The sequence below is a fragment of the Pseudoliparis swirei genome, chromosome 6, assembly GCF_029220125.1.
Source record: "Pseudoliparis swirei isolate HS2019 ecotype Mariana Trench chromosome 6, NWPU_hadal_v1, whole genome shotgun sequence".
NCBI lineage: Eukaryota > Metazoa > Chordata > Actinopteri > Perciformes > Liparidae > Pseudoliparis > Pseudoliparis swirei.
Genome location: NC_079393.1, coordinates 18,016,688 through 18,042,460, shown reverse-complemented (window position 1 = coordinate 18,042,460; position 25,773 = coordinate 18,016,688). Strand labels below are relative to the sequence as shown.

General features: G+C 44.8%; 1 protein-coding gene and 1 long non-coding RNA gene across 5 annotated transcripts in view; one reads left to right on the top strand and one right to left on the bottom strand.

The window, feature by feature from the left end:
• The window catches only part of ldlrad3 (low density lipoprotein receptor class A domain containing 3), a 70,090-nt gene that overhangs the window by 33,514 nt on the left and 10,803 nt on the right, over window positions 1–25,773 (bottom strand). For 2 of the 4 annotated variants that reach the window (XM_056416692.1, XM_056416693.1), the window contains exon 2: window positions 13,639–13,785. The exons of 1 other annotated variant lie outside the window; for it this stretch is intronic. In XM_056416692.1, the coding sequence (XP_056272667.1) occupies window positions 13,639–13,785 (147 nt within the window). The remainder of the gene's footprint in view (window positions 1–13,638; window positions 13,786–25,773) is intronic. One more of the 4 variants, XM_056416694.1, reaches the window with a different exon arrangement.
• LOC130195257 (uncharacterized) lies at window positions 1,002–24,100 on the top strand. Its single transcript, XR_008832035.1, has 5 exons — window positions 1,002–1,190; window positions 1,318–1,398; window positions 18,653–18,885; window positions 18,961–21,234; window positions 21,452–24,100. It is a non-coding gene; the product is annotated as an uncharacterized LOC130195257 (long non-coding RNA).

The window sequence follows — 25,773 nt, the reverse complement described above, 5'->3', positions numbered from 1 at the left end:
TACATGATACAAGTTCAATACTAATACAATTGAATGCCAATGAGGGAAGAGCATTTTGAACATTTGAAACATTACAGAACAACTAAAGGACGGAGCAGCCCACACACTCAAACACACAAGGAGGGGGAGAGTGAGTGGGGATGCTAGACATCTCAAGCAAGACGCCAAACAGTCTCTGTTCTTTCCTCTACTGAATACAAAGGGTGGCATTGGCCTGCTCGTAGGTTGGCATTGTGCCATCTCAAATGCCAGGGGCACACATTTTTCCCTCTACAATGTATTGTAAGAGGCTGATTTATGAGCTCTTTCAAACTACGGGGATTATGTGTCGCGTGGGGGGGGCTCGGCATAACAACCACGGTTTGGAGCACCCATCTCCAGGATGAAATGTAATCCACTGAACGCAGGAGGAAGCTGGGATAGCGCCCGATCTCTGTGTCTGTAGTCTGGGAAGCCTTTGTTTACCTGGGCAGCAGAGGCCCAGAGCACCCTAAGCTCATAGTGCATGGTACATCACGTTCATTAGACTCCAGAGAGAAACGCAGTCGTGGCTTTGAGCTACAGAAACACATGGAAGAAAAGATACAAAAACAAGCAGCGGTGGGGGAGCTCGTCGAAATGGGTCTGGATTCAGACAAGGAGCAATGTAATAATAATAACAACAACAAAAACAAATTAATTAATCGTCTTTTTTTCCTTTTTATATTTCCTTTTGTTTTTGAAAGAGAACATGTGCTGGTCTGGCAATACGTGTCCTCACAACATTTCTCTTCTCCACATATATCCTCTCTGCTATTTGTATTTGATTGCCAGGCGTGGCTGGAGGGACAGCTCTGTCACTGCTCTGCGATTCCACATTCACCCGCTCCCTCGGCCAAATACTCATGACCACTCGTCCTGCTGGTAGGATTCATCTGACCCGGTGGTTGTGTTCCAAATGAGCTCAGAAGACACACGAGGGGCTTATGAAGGGAAAGTCAGCAGCACTGGTTGGAAGCATAGCGATCATGTGCCGAGCTGTATTCTGGGGGATGTGTGGCCCTTTATAGGCTGAGCTGAGCAGTTTCAGAGCAAGAAGAGGAAATATTAATTAGAAAGAGCAAGTTGAGGGTGGAAGAAACCAAGAAAACGCCTTTGATGATCTCGTGAAGGGGTCCTGCTTGACTCCATGTCTGGGACTTCATATTCAGGTAATGCTGATTGATTTGCGTCGCTCTGCCGTACTCTGCAACCGATTAAGATCCAGTGCAGCCAGTCTTGATCCCAACACTCTGTTTTTAAGTCCCATGCCACGTTTTCTTTCTCTTCTTTCTTTAGTTGTTTACACGAAAAGCAGGCAGAGTTTTGGGCGACTTTCAAACTAAGTTCCAGTGTTCAGCCGAGCAGCACAAACGAAAGGTAAGTGGTCAGGCTCGATTACTTGAGGTTTGCACTGTAACTAGCAGAAAAACATGGACGGATCACACAGAAACGCAGTTGGAGGACACGCTAAAGCACAACAACACACACATAAATATGCCTCCTTTCTTTCCCTCTTTTTCGGTCTCCTGCACAATTACAGGCAACCATACACACCACACCGAGGTGCTTAGTTTCACATCTGCCAAAAATCTGTACTTTCTAAAGCAATCCATTCCTCCTTTGTTTTATTTTCAAAGATTTAAATATCAAACATTTCCACCTTAAGTAAAAAACAAAGTTCAAACCTAGACTTTCGTTTCATAATCCATAATGAAATTCGAAACAGAATGCTCTACCGTGTGTCACTTCCTCACAGTCTCTATCTCCCCTGTGGCTTCGGCATTCGTGTCGGGCTGAATCTGACAGCAGAGTGCTTTGCTCTTCCCCAAATGTGCACCTCTGTGCCCTTCCCCACACTTCTCCCCTTTTCTCCCTCTCCTCAAATCCACAGAGAATAGAATAACTTGTTCGGCACAGGTAGGCTTGGTCGTGATGGGCATGCGTGATTGACGAAGTGAGGCGAAAGAGGGGAGGAATAGACTAACAAGAAAGAAAACAGCACGAGTGGGGGGGGAGTGGAGGGGAACCGAGGCTCTGAGAGTGGAGACAGCTGACGGCTTGAAAGGTTTCTCTGACCTTGTTGAGGTTTCTTCGGGGAGGAAATCAATAGGTAATGGAGTCAGGGTGTAAGCAAGAAGGGCTAGGGTAGTTTCAGTCTAGAGGGCTCGGGGATCAGAATAATCATTCGGTACGTTTCACTGTCTGAGCCCGACGCGTTAGCTGTGCAACACAATGACCTCCTGTGTGCAGGGAGAGGCATTGCAACATTGTGGAGCCAAGTGTTTACAGGCCAATGGTGTTGTGCAAAGCCGTCAGACTCCATGCTAGACGAGGAACACATGAACAATACAGCGGGCGTTTGTTCAAAATATCAGTCGTGTTTCAGCAACTCTGTAAAAGAGGCAAAGGGAAAGACAAAGGCACACAGTGAGACAGCAGCGGGGGAGATCTGCCAGATGATGGCCCTGCTGCGAAATGCATCGATGAAAACAACATGCGGCAACTATTGTCCTGTTTTCACTGGTCGTGCCCAAAACAATCAAAACAAGACTGTAAAATGACAAGGCCGCTGATCTTATTCCTCTGAAGATTTCAAAGCAATCATTTTGTCTAATTTGTGACCAAAAATCTGACATGGAGAGCACTTAATGTGAAAGAGCACTCAGGAGACAGAATCAGACTTAGAGACTGCGCGTAAGAGCCGTATCAATATTGCATTCCCGTTCCCTGGTATTAATTACAGCAGCTCATGGATCCGTCAGCCATGAAGCGCGTGGAGGTGCACTCGACTCCGTCCCGTTAACCCTTCCTCTGCTGTCCTAATCTTTCCTGCAAAAGGTTAGGACAGCACCACATTCTCTTAATTTTCCTCTTTTCGGGGGAACAACACATGCAAAGCCAGATATGCTCCAGAGTCTTCCAATCCCACCTGCTGGTTCTTATCTGTGCGTCCTTCCAACTGTAAACACCCACACAGACACGCACGCAAACACACTCTCGGTGCAAAGATTCTCTATGAACAACGAAGCAGAGCACCAACAGGAAAACAAACACATCTGGCTTGTTGTGCTCGAGTAAGTGAGTGTATTGGTCATTGTTCTTATCAAATAAACACACGAATCTCAGCAAACCCTTTCCGACACGGGGGTGGGTTTGAGCATGAGCCTCATTATCTAAATCATAACCAATTTGTCTCAGGAGTCGTTTTAGCTATTTCCACCCCTGCTGTGTAGGAAACAAATAGTTTTTGATCAGCATTTAGCAGCTCTCTTGAGCTCGATATCTCCTGGGCATGTTATGGAGGTCAGTACACAGAAAAACAAAAAGCACCATTAATGTTGCTCCAGGCTTTGGCCGTCTTATAGACTACACTAGAAAGCAATAATATGATAACATTCCATTAATCCACTGAAATGAATTCCTTTTTTCTCCCAAAGGTTGAGAAGAAATAACCGAATCAATAAACAGTGTACCGGGAAGTAAAAACTCCACATGGTTGTATCCCCTCATTGTTCTGAAGTATTAATAGACTTCTAAACTAACTAAGCCCCCTTGAGTGTGGGCATCCAATTTGCTGTCGTTCCTGTGTGGTCTCCCAGTGATTGAATAAAGGAGGCCAGGAGTGAGAGTCCCTACTACTGTACAATTGATAAATAGGTCACGTTGCAGCAAATGTTAATAATATATAACGAAGATTTGCTTAGTGACATGGGTCGCAGGTTCAATATGTCTATGTTTGGTAACCTTCCCTTCAGAAGTGGTTGTGTTACATCTCTTTTGCTGACCAGCACCACTGTGACCCAACGTGACAATTAAAGAATTATAGTACAGTTAAAAATGTGTAGCTCAAGTAAAGAGAAGTCATCAAATTAGCCAAGTGACTTTGCAATTTCCGTTACGCAGCAATAGTTCTCTGGAGTGTGCCAACATTGGATACCATTAGCTGCTGGTTATCCCAGCGCAATAAGGCTGATGCAGTAAAAACTAGAATGGGCACTCGGTAGAGCGCATACCTTTGCATATCACAAGATTGGGCATTGAATTATGAACATTTTGGCATTAGTTGCATGCCAATTGGATATAAATTGACCGCGCTATGGTAAAAAGAAGATGTTGACCTTTTCATGACCTTGACCTTTGACCCGATCGATCCCAAAATCTAAGCAAATGGTCCCCGGATAATAACCAATCATCCCACCAAATTGCATGCGATTCGGTTTAATACTTTTTTACTTATGCGATTAACACGCATACAAATAACTAAATAAATAAATAAATAAATAAATACACGGCGATCAAAACATTACCTTCCGCATTTTCAATGCGAAGGTAACCAGAGAGTGCTTTGAATTGAGCAATGGTTGACTTTCTTGCTTATGAATTCAACGAGTCATTTGAGGAGGAAGATCGTGTTATTTCTTCTTGAAAAAGTTATCCAGCCTTGCTTTGAAGCCTGAATGGCTAAAATGATCCTCTAATTAAGAAAAAAAAGCAAATTATTTTAAAGAAGTTAGAAAAACAAACACATCTTTGTAGAAGAAAAACTGTCTTTTAATCTCAGCACGCCTATTTACCATCATGTGACACATCAGATGTCTCTTGAGACCCCTTTGGTGTTCTCAAACACCTGGTAGGGGGCCGTTCCTCTAAAGAAGAGGAAGGTCCGACCAAGAAACATCCAGTTTGTGACTGGAAACCCAAGATTATGTGGAATGTCATTTAGATAGTGGAATAACGAGAACATTAGCCTTGATTACAACATGCAAGCTTTTTGAGCTGAATGTGGTTGATGTGCTCTGATCTGTGATCTTTGAGAGTGACTGCCGCTGATGATGATAAAAGCATGGAGAAAGTAGACCTGCCACAGTCCTACTTTCTTCCACAAACTGCATGTCTGCCCCCCCCCATGCTTTCAGCCCCACTACACATCTGTCCTTGCTCGCCTGCCCATGCCCTGCCAAGACAAGGGCAGACAGGCTAATCCTGGCTCTGAGGCCCAGTGAGCTCAGCCGGCTCGCCTCCTTCTCTCCTCTGTCAGGATCCATGTCGTCCAACACTCTCCCAGGCTGTCGTTATGGACACCGGCGAGCGTGGTGGTACGTTTGACCTCTTTGTGTGAGGAATTACTCAGCAGCCTGTATCTGAATCATGGCTAGTCTGAAAAGCACTCAGATCTGCCAACTCCTATACATACAAGCACACCCACGCCAAGCAGATGTTCAGTACTGGAGATACTGAAAGAACGACTGATATTGTTTCATCTTAAATTCAGTCATGTGGTAGAATCAGAGGTTACAACAACACAATGTTTTACTTGATTAAAATTATCTGTAGGGGGTCTTGGCCTCACGTCGTAGGAGAGTAATACAATAAGTGGCATCTTAAATGCAATAGACTCTCAGCCCAGACTTTCATTTAAGAACAAGCGACATATAATAGCACGACTCAAGTTGACCCTCGTGCTAGAGGGGACCGGAAGAACAAACAAACAGGAGAGGAGCAGCAGGGATCGGGAGGAAGGGAGAAGCCTGCCTTCTCTAAGTGAATAAACAATCCCCTGACCATAAGAGAGACAATGCCTGGCCTATGAGGCGTAGCAGGCTGCGGCACACACATCCACAACAAGTAAATACATAAAGGAGAGAGACGAGCAAGCGCAGAGCAGGTTTGTATGATTGTATTCTGAACCTCCTCACCCGCTGATGGCACTGGAATAAAATATAGTCACATCAACAAAACAGCCAGAAAGTGTATTTCTGCTTCCAGACAGTCTCGTCGTCAGTTCATGTGTGGGTTGCTCGGTCTTACGAGGCTCTTTCGCACTGATTGGACCGATACAATCACAGTATATGCAAGTGAGTGTGGGTTGCAAAACTGTGTTCAAGTTCACTAATTTCATATAGATTCAACGGAAAAATTGATCTTTCCATGCAAATATAAATGGATTTGTTCTCCTTTGTGTTTCCCCTTCAGCTACATAGTTTCCAAAATTCGTATTAATGAGACACCAGGGATATGTCACCAAATATGACCTTTACCTCAGGCTCTGCATAAGTATTCATCGGATCAGAGATACCCACACCAGCACAATCTGCTGGCTAGACGGTGTGGGCTCCCAGGGGATGTTCTCTCCCACTGCAACAGTCTCCTGGGGCTTAAGGGGTCACAATAGAGTCCTGGAGCTAAATATGTATCAGAGAATTCTATAGGTTCACACAAAGTTATTGCATATATGTATGTATAAGATAAGATAAGATAAGATATATACTTTATTAATCCCCAAGGGGAAATTAGTTCTCTGCATTTAACCCATCCTTAGTTATTAAGGAGCAGTGGTGTGAGGATTGCAGTATCTCCTCCTCCTTTTTTCTGTTTGTTTGTCTATCTGTCTGTCTTCCTGGATGGGCGTGGTTGACCTACATTCCGTTTTTCCATCAACTCACCTCCGCTCCTGTTTCTCATCATCACTGATTACACCACTCACCTACAGCTGCTTAAGACCCCGGTTCGACCATCAGACTTCGCCAGTTCTACGTATACTCTCAGTGAGATCCACATCCACTCCATCCTGCCTGCCACGTCCAAGCCAACCTCCATCTCAGCTGCTGCTCCGGGGTTTTCCTACTCAGCTCAGAGTTTTGTTTTTTCTCCTGCCTGTTTTTGTGGACTTAATAAATCCAGCTCTTTTGGTTACACTCCACCCAAATTCTCCGTCCCAGTGTTTCTGCATAGCGGGTTCTCCTTTTGTGTCTCTCCCGGAGTCCTAACAGTAGAACTGGCCAACTATGAACCCCGCAGGATCTGGAACGGAATCCACTCCAATACTACATGCCCTCTCCAGTCAGGGGACTCTCCTGGGTGAGCATGAGAAACTTTTCCAGATTTTGGTGGAGAGCAATCGATCCATGGCTCACCACGTCTCCGAGTTGGCTTGCCAGGTCTCCGCTCTTACCACATCAACGCTAGCTGATCGGGCTATTTCCCGTTCACCCCCTTTGCCCTCTCCTCGCCAGGATTTTCCAATCTGCGACCCTGAGCCTTTCCACGGAGAGGTGGAGAAATGTAGAGGTTTTTTCTTTCAGTGCAGAAAGGTGTTTCGCCAGCGTCCTGTTGCTTTTTCTTCCGATGCAACAAGGATTAATTTTATTTTGGGTTTGCTCCGCGGAAGAGCTCTAACCTGGGCTCAGGCCTTAGACTCTTCAGTGGACTTCGACACTTTTTCTTTTGAGGACTTTGCTGCCCGGTTTTCGTCCGTTTTTGACCACCCCAATTTCTCGGGCTCCGCGGAGAATAAGCTGCTCAGCTTACGACAGGGAGGCCGGACAGTGGCGGACTATTCCATAGAGTTCCACACACTCGCTGCAGAGGCTCGTTGGACCGAGGCGCCTCTCAAAGCGGTGTTTTTGAGAGGTTTGAGTGACCAGCTTCGGGACGAATTAGCAGCGCGAGACATTCCATCGGATCTCACTGAGCTGATTTCTTTGGTTTCTCGCCTGGACTGTCGCCTGCGGGAGCACCGAGCGGAGCAAACACGGAGGGGTTCACCAGCTCCACACAGTAAGCCTAGTGTTTCTTTTTCTCCTGCTAACGCTGTGTTTAGACCTCCATCTTTTTCTCCGCCGTCCAGCGTGCGCACCTCTTCTCAGGAGGAGCCCATGCAACTGGGTCGAGCTAGACTTTCTCTGGAGGAACGTCAGCGCCGGATAGATGCAGGCCAATGCCTGTACTGTGGAAAGACTGGGCATGTTATTTCCAACTGCTCAGTACGCCCAAACTGGGAGGCTCGTCAGTGAGATTGGGGTCCCTGACGAGTCCACTAGAACCTTCTCTTTCCCCATCATTACTTTGTTTCCTAATTCCCGCCAAACTCTGTGTTAGCTCTATGACGTTGCCTCTCCAGGCTCTCATTGACTCTGGGGCGGAGGATAGCTTCTTGGACCGTGAGCTAGCTGAGCAGCTGGGACTATGCCTGGAGCCTCTAGAAAGACCGCTAACAGCTTATGCTCTTAATGGCCAAATCATTTCCTCAGTCACAGCACAGACACCCCTGGTGACTTTAATCACCTCCGGAAACCACCGTGAACTCATTCAGTTTAAGGTAATATCCTCTCCTTCCACACCTCTGGTTTTGGGTTACCCGTGGCTACGTACACACAATCCACACATAGATTGGGCTAAGGGGAGGATAATTGAGTGGGATGATTTCTGTCTCGCTAACTGCCTGTGTTCTGCTATACCATCTCCATCAGTTTCTCCAGTTCCTGTTGTCTGCTCTGATGCATCTGTAGATTTGACTGGTGTCCCTGCGATCTACCACGACCTGAGTTGGGTCTTCAGCAAGGAGAGGGCTCTCTCTCTTCCTCCCCACCGACCTTACGACTGCCCAATAGATCTGCTTCCTGGAGCTCCTCTACCCTCCAGCCGCCTCTACAATCTGTCCCGTCCTGAGAGGGAGGTTATGGAGCATTATATCACGGACTCTGTGGCTGCTGGTATTATTCGTCCCTCCTCCTCTCCTGTCGGTGCCGGGTTCTTCTTTGTAGTCAAGAAGGACAAGTCACTACGACCCTGCATAGACTTTCGGGGGTTAAATAATATCACGGTAAAAAACAAGTATCCTTTACCTCTCCTCACCTCGGCTTTTGAACCTCTCCAGGAGGCGACCCTGTTTTCCAAATTAGACCTTCGAAACGCCTACCATCTGGTCCGCATCCGACAGGGGGATGAATGGAAGACAGCGTTTAACACTCCATTAGGTCATTTTGAGTATCTGGTCATGCCTTTTGGTCTCTCTAACGCCCCAGCCGTTTTCCAGGCTATGATAAATGATGTCTTACGTGACTTTTAAACCGCTTTGTTTTCATCTACCTAGACGACATCCTGATTTTCTCCAGGAGTCAGGAGGAACACGAGAACCATGTCCGTATGGTCCTACAGAGACTGCTGGAGAACAAGCTCGTCAAGGCGGAGAAATGTGAGTTCCACCAAGACCGGATCACCTTTCTGGGCTATATCATCAGCCAGGAAGGGTGGAGGCAGACCCTGGGAAGATCAGCGCCGTGGTGGAGTGGCCGGTTCCAACGACAAGGAGGGAGCTTCAGAGGTTTTTGGGTTTTGCCAATTTTACCGTCGCTTCATCCGGAACTTCAGTAAGGTTGCTGCACCTCTTTCCAAACTCACCTCAATTAACATCTCGTTCTGTTGGACTCCGGAGGCTAACAGAGCTTTCATCAAACTCAAGTCCCTGTTCACCTCAGCTCCCATCCTCATTCAGCCAGACACAGAGAGACAGTTTGTTGTGGAGGTGGACGCGTCTGATACGGGAGTAGGAGCAGTTTTGTCTCAGACGGCTGGTCCTGATAACATCCTTCATCCCGTTGCTTTTTTTTCACGTCGCCTCTCTCCAGCGGAGCGCAACTATGACGTTGGTAACAGGGAGCTTCTTGCCGTTAAGTTGGCACTAGAGGAGTGGAGACACTGGCTCGAAGGCAGCAAGCAGCCCTTCCTGGTCTGGACGGACCACAAAACCTCTCATACATCCAGTCTGCGAAGCGACTGAACTCCCGACAAGCCAGGTGGGCTCTGTTTTTCTGTCGTTTCGACTTTTGCCTCACTTTCCGTCCTGGGTCCAAGAACGTCAAGCCCGATGCGCTGTCCAGGCTATACTCCCCTGACTCTCCCGAGCCTCCAGAGGCTCCAATCCTTCCCAAGAGTTGTGTTGTAGGCGCTCTCTTGGGAGATTAATGACACCATCCTGGAGGCATTGAGAGAACAACCAGACCCGGGTAATGGTCCTCCGAACCGTCGGTTTGTTCCTGATGCTGCCCGCTCCAAGGTTCTGCAGTGGGTCCATAATTCCCGGTTCTCAATTCACCCTGGAGGAAACCGTACTCTTTCTCTCCTGAAAAGACATTTCTGGTGGCCCACGATCAGCAGGGACACTCTGGAGTTCGTTTCTGCCTGTCCCACGTGTTCCAGGAGTAAGTCCTCCCACCAGTTACCTGCAGGGTTGCTCCAGCCCCTTCCAATCCCTAGTCGTCCTTGGTCTCACATCGCCCTGGATTTTGTTACCGGCCTGCCCCCCTCCCAGGGCAACACCACTATCCTCACGGTGGTTGACCGGTTTTCCAAGTCGGCTCACTTCATAGCTCTCCCTAAACTCCCGTCAGCTCTGGAGACCGCCCAACTCCTCACGGATCATGTTTTCCGGTTGCATGGTATCCCTTCTGACATTGTCTCTGACCGTGGTCCCCAGTTCACCTCTCGAGTCTGGAAGGAGTTTTGTCAGTCCCTGGGAGCCTCAGTCAGTCTGACTTCGGGATATCACCCCCAATCAAACGGCCAAACAGAGAGAGCCAATCAGGACATGGAGTCAGCTCTCCGCTGCATCACCGACAAGAACCCCTCAACTTGGAGCTCGCATCTCACCTGGGTAGAGTACTCCCACAACGCTCTCACTTGCTCCGCTACTGGTCTCTCCCCCTTTGAGGCTTCTTTGGGTTACCAGCCACCCCTGTTCCCCGAAGAGGAGCGAGAATTAGCTGTCCCCTCAGTCCAGCAGCATGTGCGTCGCTGTCAGAAGATCTGGAGAGATACACGATCTGCCCTCCTCCAGACTTCTGTACGGAACCAGCGGTCTGCCAACCGTCACAGAAGGGCCGCTCCTCCTTACGCCCCAGGCCAGTCAGTCTGGTTGTCCTCCCGCAACATTCCTCTCATCTCAGAGTCCCGGAAGCTTTCCCCACGCTTCATTGGTCCTTTTCCCATCGTTAGGATCATTAACCCTTCCGCAGTCCGGTTGAAGCTTCCTAGAACTCTGAGAATTCACCCCACTTTCCACGTGTCCCAGATTAAGCCGGTTCACACCAGTGAATTGAGCCCTCCGGCTCTACGCCCTCCTCCCGCCCGGATTCTCGACAATCACCCTGTCTATACGGTGCACCGCCTTGTGGACGTCAGACGACGGGGCAGGGGTTTCCAGTACCTGGTGGACTGGGAGGGTTATGGCATCGAGGCGATGTTGGGTCCCTCGTTCCCGTATCATGGACCCAATCATGGTCAGGGCCTTTCACAGGGCCCATCCGAACAAGCCTGGTGGTCGCCAGGTGGCTCCCATTGAGGGGTACTGTGAGGATTGCAGTATCTCCTCCTCCTTTTTCTGTTTGTTTGTCTATCTGTCTGTCTTCCTGGATGGGCGTGGTTGACCTACATTCCGTTTTCCCATCAACTCACCTCCGCTCCTGTTTCTCATCATCACTGATTACACCACTCACCTACAGCTGCTTAAGACCCCGGTTCGACCATCAGACTTCGCCAGTTCTACGTATACTCTCACTGAGATCCACATCCACTCCATCCTGCCTGCCACGTCCAAGCCAACCTCCATCTCAGCTGCTGCTCCCGGGTTTTTCCTACTCAGCTCAGAGTTTTGTTTTTTCTCCTGCCTGTTTTTGTGGACTTAATAAATCCAGCTCTTTTGGTTACACTCCACCCAAAGTCTCCGTCCCAGTGTTTCTGCATAGCGGGTTCTCCTTTTGTGTCTCTCCCCACGGAGTCCTAACAAGTGGGCTGCAGTGATGCGCCCGGGAAGCAACTGGGGGTTCAGTGCCTTGCTCAAGGACACTTCGACTTGCAACTAATGGGGAGAGCCGGGATCGAACCGACAACCTTGGGGTTGCAGGACGACCCCCATACCCCACTGAGCTACAGCCGCCGCCGTATGTATGTATATATGTATGTATACATTTATTTATGTATATATATGTATATATGAATGTATGTATATATGTATGTATATATGCATGTATATATTTATTTATGTATGTATGGATGGATGTAAGACAGTGGTCAGACATTATCAGATACATTGTTATTAACGTTTTGTGAGGAATATGCATTTTTTTTAATGTTCATGTAGCTCAATAACAGAAAGAAAATAAGCTAAGACAACACAAATGTACTATCTCCAATACATTTTCTTAGAGGGGGGGTGTCTACTGTCTAATTAAGATTGCTCCAGAACTGCAGTCTCAAAGCTTGCGGGCATCGTGTTCCCCCTCAGATATTAGACAGCCAGACAGAGCTCCTCCTGTAGCCACCATAATGAGTGGCTACTTCCTTTCCTTCACTTACTCCCTTGTCTGACCCTGCAGAGCCCCTAATGGAGCTAGAGGTTTGTCTGGGGAGGTTTTGTGAAGCAGTCGCCAGAGATATCGACTGACAAGTAGCCGTCTATTTGAGGATCATAAGGCCTACTTATGTCAGAGCAGATAATGTAGATGCCGTCAGCAAACCGGGAGAAGCAGGCTGAGTGTGATGCTTTATGATAACTCGCTTTTATCTTTACCAGTATAGCATATCGTGTCAGCAACAGACAGAAAAGCTTGTCTGAGGGTTCAAAGTGAAAGTTCTTGAGGTGAAGTTGAGTGTTACAAACTGAAACACAAACTACATAACTAGATAAAACAGGAGCACGTAATGCATCTCATTAGCTTCAGTGCATCGGAATATAGTTCTGACATTTGCTGACAGTTTAAGGCCATTGAATGATGAGAATCATGGGCACAGGGTCCATCCATCTAAGTAGTGTATGACTTATTCTAAGTTATGGGGATGTCAACAATAAAGCTGGACTAAATGATGTAGTTTAGGACACCTCTAGAAATGTCCCCAAACTCCCCATGTATATACAGTAAATGACTACGGTATTACAAACTAAAAGGTTCATTACTGCAATATTATATATATATATGTGGGCTGAGTGTGTCTGTATGTGAGCCGGCATAACACGGGACACGACTTTGTCAAGAGTAGTCTGCCTGTCCCCTCAGCAAAAAGAGAGAACAGTGAGAGAAATGACTGCTGCAGGAGAAAAGATGGAAATGAAATGTCAGAATAGAGGACAAACTACATGTTGTTGTTTTTGGGCAGGGCAAAAAGCTGAGAAAGAAAAAAACCCTCTGAGGAGATGATTATGCTTTTCTAATTGGAAACAAGCCCCTGTGAAGCCAATTACAAGCCAGAAGCCAAAACTCATCCGATGGAATAGGGCGCAGAGAGGACTGAAAAGGGGAGAGCGAGACAGTTCGAGAGATTAATATATGAGGAGATGGAGGTCTCCATTCAGTGTGGCGGGGCCTCTAAGCCAATATCCATCAGCGGTCTCATCTTTGTGTGGAGCTGTGGCTGGGTCGGGAGGGGGAAGAGGAGGAGCAGTAGGCCCGAGGGATCAAAGTCAACTAAAAGTCAGGATCAAAACGGAACCATTACTGTAGCTTTACAGTGGCATTATGCATGCGCTGCTATTCCTGCGCACACATGTAATCGGCCTTTGCTTTGATGGTATTAAGTTGGTGCGCTGGTGCTAAACTGGGGGCTGTGGGTCTAACAGGGAGGACGGGTGCACGCTGTGTAGGGGAGGGAAGGATGGAGGAGGAAAGTTCATTTAAATTGGCATAGAATTAGGTTTATATGGGTAGGAGTGGGAGAATGTTGGATAGCAAGAGGAGTTCAGGAATTGAGATTTGGTGAGACTCTAAAGAGGCGATCTGGCTTCATTGCTTTAGGCACACCTAAGGACTGTAAAAAAAAAAAAGAGAAAGACTAAACTGGACTTACGACAGCCTGTCTCGTCGCTGTTGTCAAAGCAGTCGGACAATCCGTCGCAATGCCACCCACCGGGGACACACTTCCCATCTCCACACATGAAGTTTCCAGGGATGTTGCACTCCGTGGTGAAGTTGTTCCCAGGGAGAAGCTGGCTCTCTGGTTGAGGAACAAATAGAACGACACAGGAAAAGAAAAGAAGAGAACTGATTAATACGATGTCGCAGCATGAAGAAAGTAAACTTGTGGAGAGATATTGCATTCCAGCGATATGCATCGATCGACACAGGCAAAATGGGAGACCGTTATTATCTCCATTCTCTAGATGGGAAAACAATAAAGGCAGTGTCTCTCTCTTTAAAAAGCTATATGAATGCACTTGGAAATATACAGAGGGCGATCTTCTCATGAATACAAAAGCAGGGGGGGGGGGGTACTATTAACAGTAGTATGCACATAAGAGTGAAGTTCAGAGCGAGGCAGTATCATAATCAGGCAGTTGAGGAAACACCCAAAGAACAATCACAAACAAACAAACAAATAAACGTGGGGCCTGTGTCACACACATACGCACACACAGCACTTTGTGCCCTGAGCTCGTTCCGGGCGTTTACAGTTGACGCAGTGCAGCTGTGGTATAATGGGCTGGAATGTGAGACACGGTCTTTTGGCTGAGGGTCGACACTATGCGGTGAACAGTTGAGCTCGTAAACAATACTATAGGGCGGTAATGAGGAACACTTTCATGCTGCAGTGCTGCAAACTGTGTCCAGCTGGTCGAGGCCACTTCATCGCAGTGGGGTTAACCAGCAAAGTGACTGATTGGGTCCCAAAATGTATCTCACATTCTCATAATTCATCGTGTTCAAAGAGATTAGATATTCCGTACTACAGTGTTGTTTCAGGAAAAGTCGCAGCCTCCGATCTTTCTTTATTTCAAAATAGATCAGATAAATGATTTCACTTTGAGCATGGTTCCTTTGATCTATTTAATCATTACAGGGACACATCCACGACGAGGCAGTGTGCATAACGGAGGGATCCATTGTACTGCGGTACAAATAAAAAGCGTTGACATGTCAGTGTTTGTGAATTCCTAACCACGGCTCTCGGTTCAAAGCCAGTTGATATTCACTTAGTCGCTACGAGAAACCATCCGCGCTTACATCATCGCCCTCCTGGAGCTCTTTCACCACAGCAGCTTGTGGAAACCAGACATAGATCCTCTCATGAGACAGCGCGACCCTTCTAATCCTCTGACGGGATAATGCAAACCCATCTTTTGCCTCTTGCAACACACAGAAGGGGAAGGCATGGACAAAGAGCAAGGGCTCTTGTAATTTCCGAGGACTGAAAAGCATTCCAATAACCATTTATGATTGTTGGGAGGCCCCAAAAACTGTAACTCTCGGGGAATACATGCATGAGTGCTGCCTTGACAAAAATAGAACAAATAGCAGACTGTTTGTGCGTCTTAGTGTCACCTGTGTGGTGTAATACGTCAGTGCATATAGGATAACACAAATCCCAGTGGTGTGCAGACACCATTTCTTGAAGACAGCAACTTACTATGGGGAGTCTGAGAAACTTGCAGGTAGGTGTGAAAACAACACAAAGTCATTTTTTATTTTTTATTTTAATATATCGAAAGTAAACACCACCATATGCATACAGACATACACTACCGTTCAAAAGTTTGGGGTCACTTAGAAATGTCTTTATTTTTCAAAGAAAAGCACTGTTTTTTCAATAAAGATAACATTAATCAAAAATACACACTATACATTGTTAATGTGGTAAATGACTATTCTAGGTGGAAACGTCTGGTTTCTAATGAAATATCTCCATAGGTGTATAGAGGCCCATTTCCATCAACGATCACTCCAGTGTTCTAATGGTACATTGTGTTTGCTAATCGCCTTAGAAGACTAATATCCGATTAGAAAACCCTTGTGCAATTATGTTAGCACAGCTGAAAACAGTTATGCTGGTGATATAAGCTATACAACTGGCCTTCCTTTGAGCTTGAAGTTTGAAGAACAAAATGAATACTTCAAATATTAATCATTATTTCTAACCTTGTCAATGTCTTGACTATATTTCTATTCAATTTTCAATTCATTTGATAAATAAAAGTGAGTTTTCATGGAAGACACAAAATTGTCTGGATAACCCCAAACTTTTGAACGGTAGTGTATAGTCTCTCATATTCATACAGTCTCTCATATTCATACAGTCTCTCATTTTCATACAGTCGCTCATATTCATACAGTCTCTCCTGGCTCGTCCCCTCCTGTTTGTGTTGGTTTGTCTCTTTCTGACAAAGGGACCTACACAGAGATGCATTCTTTGAAGAGGAACAACACAGGAATGTTGGACACCCTTAATTAGCTCTATCTGACTGGTTCTTCATATCGTAGCCATACAGTTATTTTTCTTACACTATGCATGCTATGGATTCATGAGCGTTTACAGGCCCACGACCTGCCGAGCAGATACACGTGGGGCCACTCGATGTCGACGTATAAACTAAACTCGATGCTCTGTAAATGTCCATTCAAGCCCACGCAATACACAAGTAGGAGGGAGCCGTGCAAAAAGACTTCAGGGAGCTTGGAGAGGTTCGAGAGGCGTCAGGTTAATTACAGAGTTGCTTTGAGAGTACGAGCGTGAAAGAGAGAGAAAGAGAGAGAGACGGTTGTGAGTGAGTGGCTCCTTTGGTCTCCTCAGCTCATCTTATTGCGATCCCCCTGTCACTCTGTCTCTAGAGTAGCGTTGGCGCCGCATGCCCCTCTCATTACGGCTGAAGGGGCCGCTCTGTGTGCTTGTTGACAGAATAACAACACGCTGCTGTTCTTTGTGGGCACTGCTCCCACGGTCATTCATCCTATGTGCTTTGAACTACCGGCTTTTGGATATCTTGGGACATTATGCACAGTTGCCCAATCCTGCTGTGCTCACCCAGCGGGTGTGTGGGGGGGAACTGGAGGAGATAAGGCCGGGATGATGCTGGACGTCTGTGTAGCTTAGTGGGGGAAGTGTAGACCAATTACTCAGGGTAAATATTGACGATACTATCCTTGCCTCTGTACACGCATCCTCTGCCTCCACGATGTTTGTGTCCACTAAGGCGCTATTTAGACCTTTCAATCATAGAGCGGAGAATCTTTCCTGCCTTTGCTGGATACTTTTCCTAATTAGCGTTTACATTTGAAGAAGTTTCACTGCTTCAGACAGGCGTAAATTCTCCCCTCACCATCTTGCTGCTTAGCTGCTGTTGCTGGGAGAGTATATACACACTGCACCTCTCTTACCTCAATTATAATTTGAAAAGAACTCAGAGCATAAATTACTCTAATTTCCCAGTGGTTCTGGATAATCCTGAAATCCCATTTGGTATATTTTTTTATATTTTCTAAAGGGCAATATCATCCCTAATGCGATCTCTCCTTGTTGAGATATAAGTGACATCATTATGAGCACGGCTGCTGTTCTGTTACGGATTATATTCAGAAGAAAAAGGGCACTAATAAAAGCAAACATCTATCAGTTTTCCAAGCAAATTCAAAATCCCCTTCGGATAATATTTAATTCTCATAAAAATACCTGCTTTAAATAATATAGATAATATTAGATAACATTTGTCTGATACAGTTTTCACCCAAAATGTTCAATTACATGGTTACATATTATTAAAATAACAGTTACATCTAGATCGATAAATCAGAAAATATGTCCCGTTTCAAAAGTTAAATTGCAAAACACACACTTTTCGTGAAACATCCGTTATCAATGCGGTATGCGATGTGCACTCATACCGTCCCACTTCTGTAAATTGCATATGATTCTCTTCCAAGCTCTCGCAACAGCCTGCTTGTGTGTTGTTATTGAATGTGAGCACAGAGCAACACAACTCCCTCAGAAGAATGTGTTAAGAGTCTTCTCGTGTCAAACCCTGCTCATACCGGGCAGCAGCCTCCGGTTCTGCTGAGTGAGCCCATTGCAGAAGATTGCAGTGGCAAAATCTGCAAACTTGAGGCTTAAAAACATCAGTCCACAAACCAATGGGTGACCTAACGATGACAACGTCCACTTGTTATCTAAAGTCGATGGCGCATACATTATTCTGCACAGTGAAGGTCAAACATCCGAGAGCCTGAGCAGTTGTTGACCACTAGTGGTGCAATGTTCAAACCAGAGGGATTTGTTAGTGCATGCACACAGGAGTGGCATAATGTCGTTTAATGCCCATCAAGGAGGAAGATGACATGCTGCAAACATAGACGTAAACAATCCCAAAAATCCAAAAATAATAATATTGTAATTGGCGTGTTATGAGAAAGACGTTCAACATGTTTGTCATGTGTAACAATGAAAACATTTTTCCAATAATACTCCTTACCACGCTTTTAATCAAAACAGGCATTTTGGGGTTAAAGCAAGGAATACCTCTTTACTCTACAATAAAATTAAATAAAGAACATGTTGGTAAAATATTGGGGATGATTCTGGTTCTTTATGTCTCAGTACCTCCTGCGTATATGATGTTGTCATTTATTTAAAAAGGTGATTACTTTTTGCATAATTGGAATTGGAGAGATCTGCGCACCCACACTCTCTTGAAACGTTGTGCATTATTCAAGACCTTTGACCACTGTCGCCCAGTTGAACAAGCAAAAATCAAGTCAGTGCATAAACGAAAAGCTTAACACTTATTCCATAATTTTCCATGGGAGCACTTCATACATAATGATGCTGGAAATGCAGCCTGGAGACTTCATTACACCGTTAGCAATTCTCTGAATATGTAAACACGGACCGCGCCAGGCCGCCTCCAGTCCAGCCACCCACATGAAGATTCTCACACCAAATGTCAGCATGCCAGCCAACATTAGATACCTAATTTGGTAGCGATATTGTAAATACTTTCAACAAAGCCTATTACTAATGTAAGCATATGGATGGCTTCCTTTCTATGATTCTTCAGGGTATGTCTGGACATAACTGCTGCCCTAATACTCAACAGGGAAACCAAGAAAAGCACAGTGCGGTGGGGAGAACCGAAAAAGAAAAGGAGAATTAAAGATGAGTAAATGAAGGGCAACAAATGGGAGGGAAACATGAAATAAACATGGAAGAAAGCGGAGTAAAAAAAGAAAAGAAACCGAGAGGTGGACAGTAACATCCTTTTCTCCCTTCAGATTCCTTATAATATCCTTCCCGAAAAAAGTTATATTCCCTGAGCTCGAGGCATGAAAGGTCAGTGATATAAATCTATATCTGCGGTGACTATTGGCTTAGCCGTTACTGCTTTAACCCTATCTTTCTCCACAGGCTGAGATAAATGAGCTGCATTGATTAGCCCTGGGTCAAAGGTGGAGCCTCGAAATGAAAACAGCACCAGACAATTGATTGACCTGCCTCTGTAAGCCACTGGAGAATTGAAAGTAATGGCAAGTATCACATAAACATATATTGATGAGAGTAGCTCTCCAAAAGGACACAAACAGGTTTTATTGTCATAAACATAATGCCACATTCTCATCACCATCATTTCACCTCAGCTTTTTGCCCTCAATAAAAGACGTTACGACGAGAAAGGAGCGAGTCGAGTTACATGACAGCCCGACAAGGTCATTGCAGACACGAATGGTAACGTCTGGTAACGTCTGCTTGTGTTGGAGGATTAGGAGAAATAATAAATATGGAGGAGCTCTGAACAAAAACTAGCTTTTTCACTTAGTTGCACAAGCAGACTGTGAGGCGCATTTGGTTGTTATTGTGTGCGTGTGTGTGTATGTGTGTGTGTACGTGTGCGTGTCTCCATCCTGTTCCTTCAGCTCACTGAAGCATCCAGTATAAATAAGCGTGTGTAAAGAAGTGTAAAGAATCTGCTCTGCATCAATTAAAGATGGAGACGGACAGAGGCAGCGCAGCATGAGCACAGAGCAGCAGAGCAAGTGAGGCATTAGTGGGGGGAGGGGAAGAAGGGCAGGCATGCAGGAAAAAAAGACAGTAAAGGCGGAACAATATTGTCTATATATAAGCCTGCGCCTCTTTCGGCTGTTGTTCAGACTTTTTCGCCCTCTTAAGGCCACATGTTTTACGGGAGGAGCTTCTGTGAGTTTTAGGAAGGGGCCACAGGCTGTGTCATCTGCTACGTCGTTACTGTCGCTGTGGTGTAAACAGTTATCGCCATGACAATGCTAAGTGAGCCAAAGTCTCGTATTTTTAATCTTGACCTCGATTCTGAAGTGAGGAGAATACAGCTCTTAAAATAGGCTCCATCGCACAACCACCACCAGCCAATAACCAAATCCTCACAAAATCCACAACGGAGTGTAAATACCCAATGAGGAGAATACAGCACAGCAGCAGGTTGTGGATGCATTTAGGCTTTAAAGAAAGAGCTAAATCAAAAGTCATTAAGCAGATCTCAAGCCTGAGATAATAACATTTGAGAACACGCGTTAATAAGATGGGATGCATCCTCATTAAAAAAAACTCATTCAACAAAAAATCTGAGATTTATTTGATCGGTCATTTCTCCAAAAATATACACACATGATGTTGTGCAGTGGGATAACACACATCCCAGTTCCACTGTCACAGCAGAGATTTGACCGGGGTCCTTAGTTAGAGTAATTTGGTAAACTACAATATGTAGGCCGTATCTTTTACTGCAGCGTCTAATGTGCACCACGCTCCAAAAATGATGCGAGTCCGATTTCCTGCCAGAGCCTCTGTTGTTCCCAGACTAGAGGAGTGTGTATATGAGAGGCCAGACAGCTGACATCAATATGAGTACGTGAACCGAGCACTCACCACAAATCAGCCTTGAATCATTTTAATTCAATTCTTAGTCGTTTTTATTTTGACATTTATTTCCCAGGAACAAATCCTCCATCCTCCACTTCACTGGCCTGTGTCATGGATACAGCTGCTATCGGAGCACAGCAGCACGACTTCACAACAAGGCGACCGACACGAGTCATCCAGACTGGCTTTAAACAAATCCCAGATTTATGTTGTGTGAAGCACACATTTGGAGGTGTAAACAAAAAAGCACACACTCAGTAAAAGAGCGGTAAAATGACGCTCGGTGCAGTGGGTCAAGTTAAATAAAGAACATTTCACAGCAGTCTATTTGCAAAACAACTCTAACTTTCATCTTGATTTTCACTTCTAAATTTAGCACATTATATAAAATTGTTGAACTGTTGACTTATTGAACACCAGACCAAGTCATCTTCTGCTACACTAGATGTATTAGCACACAGTTTGTTATGTAAACAGATATCTTGACGTCTCCTCTGGTCTTCATCACTTGTGGTGAAGAGGAGTCAGTCAGTCAGACTGACAGCTGGAGACAAAGATGCAACATGTTATCTGGTGATTGATATAATTTAGTAATAGAAATGCTCCCAGCATACAGCACATGTTGGGCTCTAAATTTGTAGAGGTTCTCTACTGATGAGGATTCAGAGCTTGTTTATGAAGTATGACTGGGCAATAGATCGATGTTATATTCATATTGTGATCCTTTCATGTGGCAGAAATGTCGTGTCGTCATGGTGTTAAAGGCTGCGTTACCGTCCAGGAGCCCAGGTATGTTGTTTCCTCAACTTACCAGACTGTTCTAACTGGTCTATTATTTGCCTTTACCCACTTAGTCATTATAACCAAATTACTGATGATTATTAATAAAAAATCTCATTGAGTGACTTGTTTGTGCATCGATGATAAAACCTACAATATTGTTGCACGATCAATATCGAGGTATTTGCTTAATATATATTGTGATGTTTTGATTTTTACTTTACAGGCCAGCCCATCTTCCAATGCACTGATACAATGCTATATTTCTATTGGTAAAAAATGCATATGAATATCACCAAAGAGAGATATGGACGGAGGGGAGGAAGCATGCTGAGCCAGAAAGTTCAACAATAGCAGCGTGGTAGCTGCTGAACAGATAAACAAGAAGAAGACTGCCTATGAATCCTCTTCGTCACTTAAGTCAGTCGTGTGACAATATTATCGTGTTCCCCATTGCACATAACACTTACATATTCATATCGCAAAACAGCACTGTGCTTTCTGAGCCACGCACACATTTGTTTGTGCAACTAATGACATCAAAATGTCAGTACACATGTGCCAATATCCTGAGGACACAGACGCTAAGAAGCCGCCAGCCCGTCTGGCTGCAATGCAACCAGCCTCATGCAACACACCTGCTTACAATTAAAAGTTAAACACGGCGCCTTAAAGCATCTCCATATTTGCATATGCAGTGATTTGGGCAAAGAAGGTGATGCACTTTTCATCCTTTACAGTAGTGTATTGAACACAATGTTTTAAATATGACTTTGAAGTTCAAGTTTGACTGTAAAAAGAAAGAAAATTGACTTAAGCTGACTTCATCCTGGGAAAAGGAATTACATTCCAAGGACGTCCCAAGAACTAAATCTAAAAGAGTCTTTGGTGCCAACCTCACAAGGAGAGAGTGGTTAACTCTCAACGGGATTGTCCGGAGCACTGGTCACTTCTCACAGATGGGCATAAGCCCAATCCCCCAGGGTGCCACTGGAGAGCAACAAACAATGGACCAAATGCTTGTCCTCTCAGCTAAAGCAGGATTAGTCTCCATCCATGCGGCACGATAACGAGGCGATTGTTTGTCTTTGGGACTCAGCTCTGGCTGTATATATGAAAGAAGGACACTGGCTCTGAAGGCAGAAAGTCAGTACATGCCTCAAGGAAGGGACACACACCATAAGCCATGTGCAGAACATTCTCTTCTACAGCATCTCACTATAGTGTGTTGTGTTGTAATCAAAAGAAGGCAGCAATAGATATGTGAAATGGTATAATATAACTCCCAAACAACTAGTGTCAGGTTTTATAATTTCACCTTTGTATGCAAGATGAACTAGAATGGGCACTCGGTAGAGCGCATACCTTCGCATATCCCAAGATTGGGCATTGAATTATGAACATTTTGGCATTAGTTGCATGCCAATTGGATAAAAATTGACCGCGCTATGGTAAAAATAAGATGTTGACCTTTTCATGACCTTTACCTAGACCTTTGACCCGATCGATCCCAAAATCTAATCAAATAGTCCGCGGATAATAACCAATCATCCCACCAAATTTCATGCGATTCGGTGTAATACTTTTTGACTTATGCGAATAACACGCACGCATACAAATACACGGCGATCAAAACATAACCTTCCGCATTTTCAATGCGAAGGTAATGACACATGAACAGTATCATACAGCAAGCACCTCCCGATACCATAGGTTTCATATCGTGAGGTGAGGTACTCGCCGATACAAACATACAATGTGCTTGCCAATAGACAAATATAGTATGTAAATATATATACATACACAGCCCTGTACAGGAATTTAACAGGAACAGTATGAGAACTAAAATGACAAAACGTGTAGCACAGTTTTGCAGCAGTCATATTCCTTTAATGGAAAAAGAATTGAAATTGTATTTTCATTCTTCCTCATGTTGTGCTTTTCTGAAAATAAGGAGAACATGGCAACATCTCAATCCAGTCTCAGCAGTGATTTGTGTTTCTCTCGTCGACTCACCTCAAACACGGTGCTGTTTACAGTCAACATGCCAGAATAAATGCACGTGTTCTAACCTCCTACAGCATTTGGCTTTATCTCAGACATTGAGGGATAACACTGATTTTAGAGACTCAAACAACAAACAGCCTTTATTTCTTGTAAATATTTCACTCAAAATCAAGCCTGCTGCACCACATGGGTTCACCTGAAGTGCAGCATGAGGCTCTGTGAGGTTTCAAATGGCCTTCCAAGCCATCTGTGGGCTGTATCTTGTTAACACAATATGGACCAGGAGTATATGAACGTTATGGTGTGATGCCGTGCTGTGTTTGCTTCTTGCTTTAGCGACCATTTCATTTTTGCCTCCAGCTATGCAGTTCCCCAGCGAGGCAGCGACCTCTTGCCCTGCCGGCATTAAGTGCTTTTCAGAATTTGCGAGCTTCAGATGAAAAAGCCTTAATAACAAGATAGACAAAGTATAAAATGTCTGTTTATTCCTGGTTTTTAGAGCAAAAATAAAGATTTCCCGCTAGGATGTGACCACCCAGCAACGAGCAGGCGTTTAGAAGGGAGGGGCGCAGACGAGCCCTCTTAAAAGCTTCAGCCTTGTTTAAGAGGCTGCATTATTGATAGTGCATCTGTGGTCTGAAATAGGACCAGAGCCAGAGAGAGAGAGAGAACAAGTTTGAAGACATCAAATGTTGAGAGAGAAACCGTGATTTAGACCAACACAAATGTAACGACGTGCATATTCCACAAAAACAATAGAAACACAAGATTTATAATGCAAAGTAATTGACTAGGACATACAAACTGCCTTCCAGTCATTTCTATCAACATCAGAATCAGAAATCAGAATCAGAAACAGAATCAGAATCAGAATCAGAAGAACAAGTTTGTTCATAATCAAACGAAGGTCATGAGGAACTTTTTTTTTTTTGGGAAATCGCGAACAAAATCATAGACAAGACACGCCGATGATCAAATGCATATGAAAGAAAAGGTGGATGAAAGATGACAGCATACAGAAAAAGGAGAAGAAAAAAAAAAGAACCCTAGCCCTAGAGTGTAGGACAGGAGAACAGGGAGCACAAAAAACAAAACTACATCTGCACACCAGCTACAGACATACATGATAGACTTGCAGGAGGAGGAGGAGGAACTGGGCGAAAGGCAAAAGGTAGGGGCCGCGCCCCGACAAGAGGCCAGCAGGGCCCACAGCAGCGCAACCGCCGTCACCGCGCGGAATTGCGACCGGGACGACGGGGCAAAAAGCAGCGGGGGAAAGATGGGGATGGAAGTGGGGGGGAGTTGCATTTCAGTTCAGTGTGTTAGTTGGTGTGTGGGTCGTCCTCCCCCCTCCCCAACACCACAACAGACAAAGTTCTCAGTCCACAAGATGGTCGTTGCTGGAGATGTGGCCTTGAAGGGGCCTGGGGAAAACAACCAGTGGTGTGGGATAGGGGAAGGGAATGAAGAGTCTCGCTTCAGTGATCTTGTTGTTGTTCCAGTCCCAGCCTTGGCCTTGGGCCCTGATAGAGGAGAGAGCAGGGAAGAGAAGATGAGATTAGTTCTGTTCAGTCAGTGCAATTCTTTTTTCAGTTCCACCATTCCCTCCCCTTTGCCAATGCCGTTTGCCAATAGGTTCAAATTTTGCATTTGCAGAGCTTTCACGAGTCTGTCATTCATTCTGACGGTTGACCAAAGTAATCAAGTGCCAACAACTCTCAAAACAAACTCCGTCAATCGTGTCGGGTCGGGGGCTTTTTTTTGGCTGTCACCGTTTCCTTAATTTTCCGATAAGCCAGGGCAGCGCCAAATCCAAACAGCAGAAATCCTGTAATCCTGAAATATTATTACGAGTATAAAGAATAATAATTTGATTCTAATAATTTAGGATATGAATATATAAGCATTTTTTGCTTCTACCTATACCTTTTCAGTCTTTCTGTTTTGTATGTTATATAGAATAATGTTGTATTGTATTGCAGTGATTGACTGAATGAAATAAAAATGTAAAAAATAATACATATTATTATTTCCATTATTATTATTATTATTATTAATATTATTTAGCAACAATGTACACATTATTTGGAAAGTGTCAATATCAACTACATTTGTAAGTTTATATAATGCTAATAAAATTCAAAACATATACAAAAATTAGATTCCACTAAAAATTGATTTTAAATAAAAAACACCCATGCATACACAGAGGTAAAGGTTGTTGCAAAGCGAGATGTAAACTCATGCAGGGTGACGGGACGGTCCGTGGAGAATATTATTCAGTGAATCTCTCTGAATGGAGCTGCGGAAAGTTGTGTCTGTATGTTATTAATATAAGAAATTAATTACAGAGGTCTGTTGAACCGATTGCCTGAAGCTATATCTGTGTTCTTGCGTATGGATACATAAAGGTAAATGGAAACCAGAAATGCTTACTTTGCCAAACAAAGCTCTTTGTCAACATGAGCACAACACCGATGCTTCATTGGCCTCTGTCTTGATGTCATCATCAGCAGCCCCTCTGCGATGAAGTGGACCTTG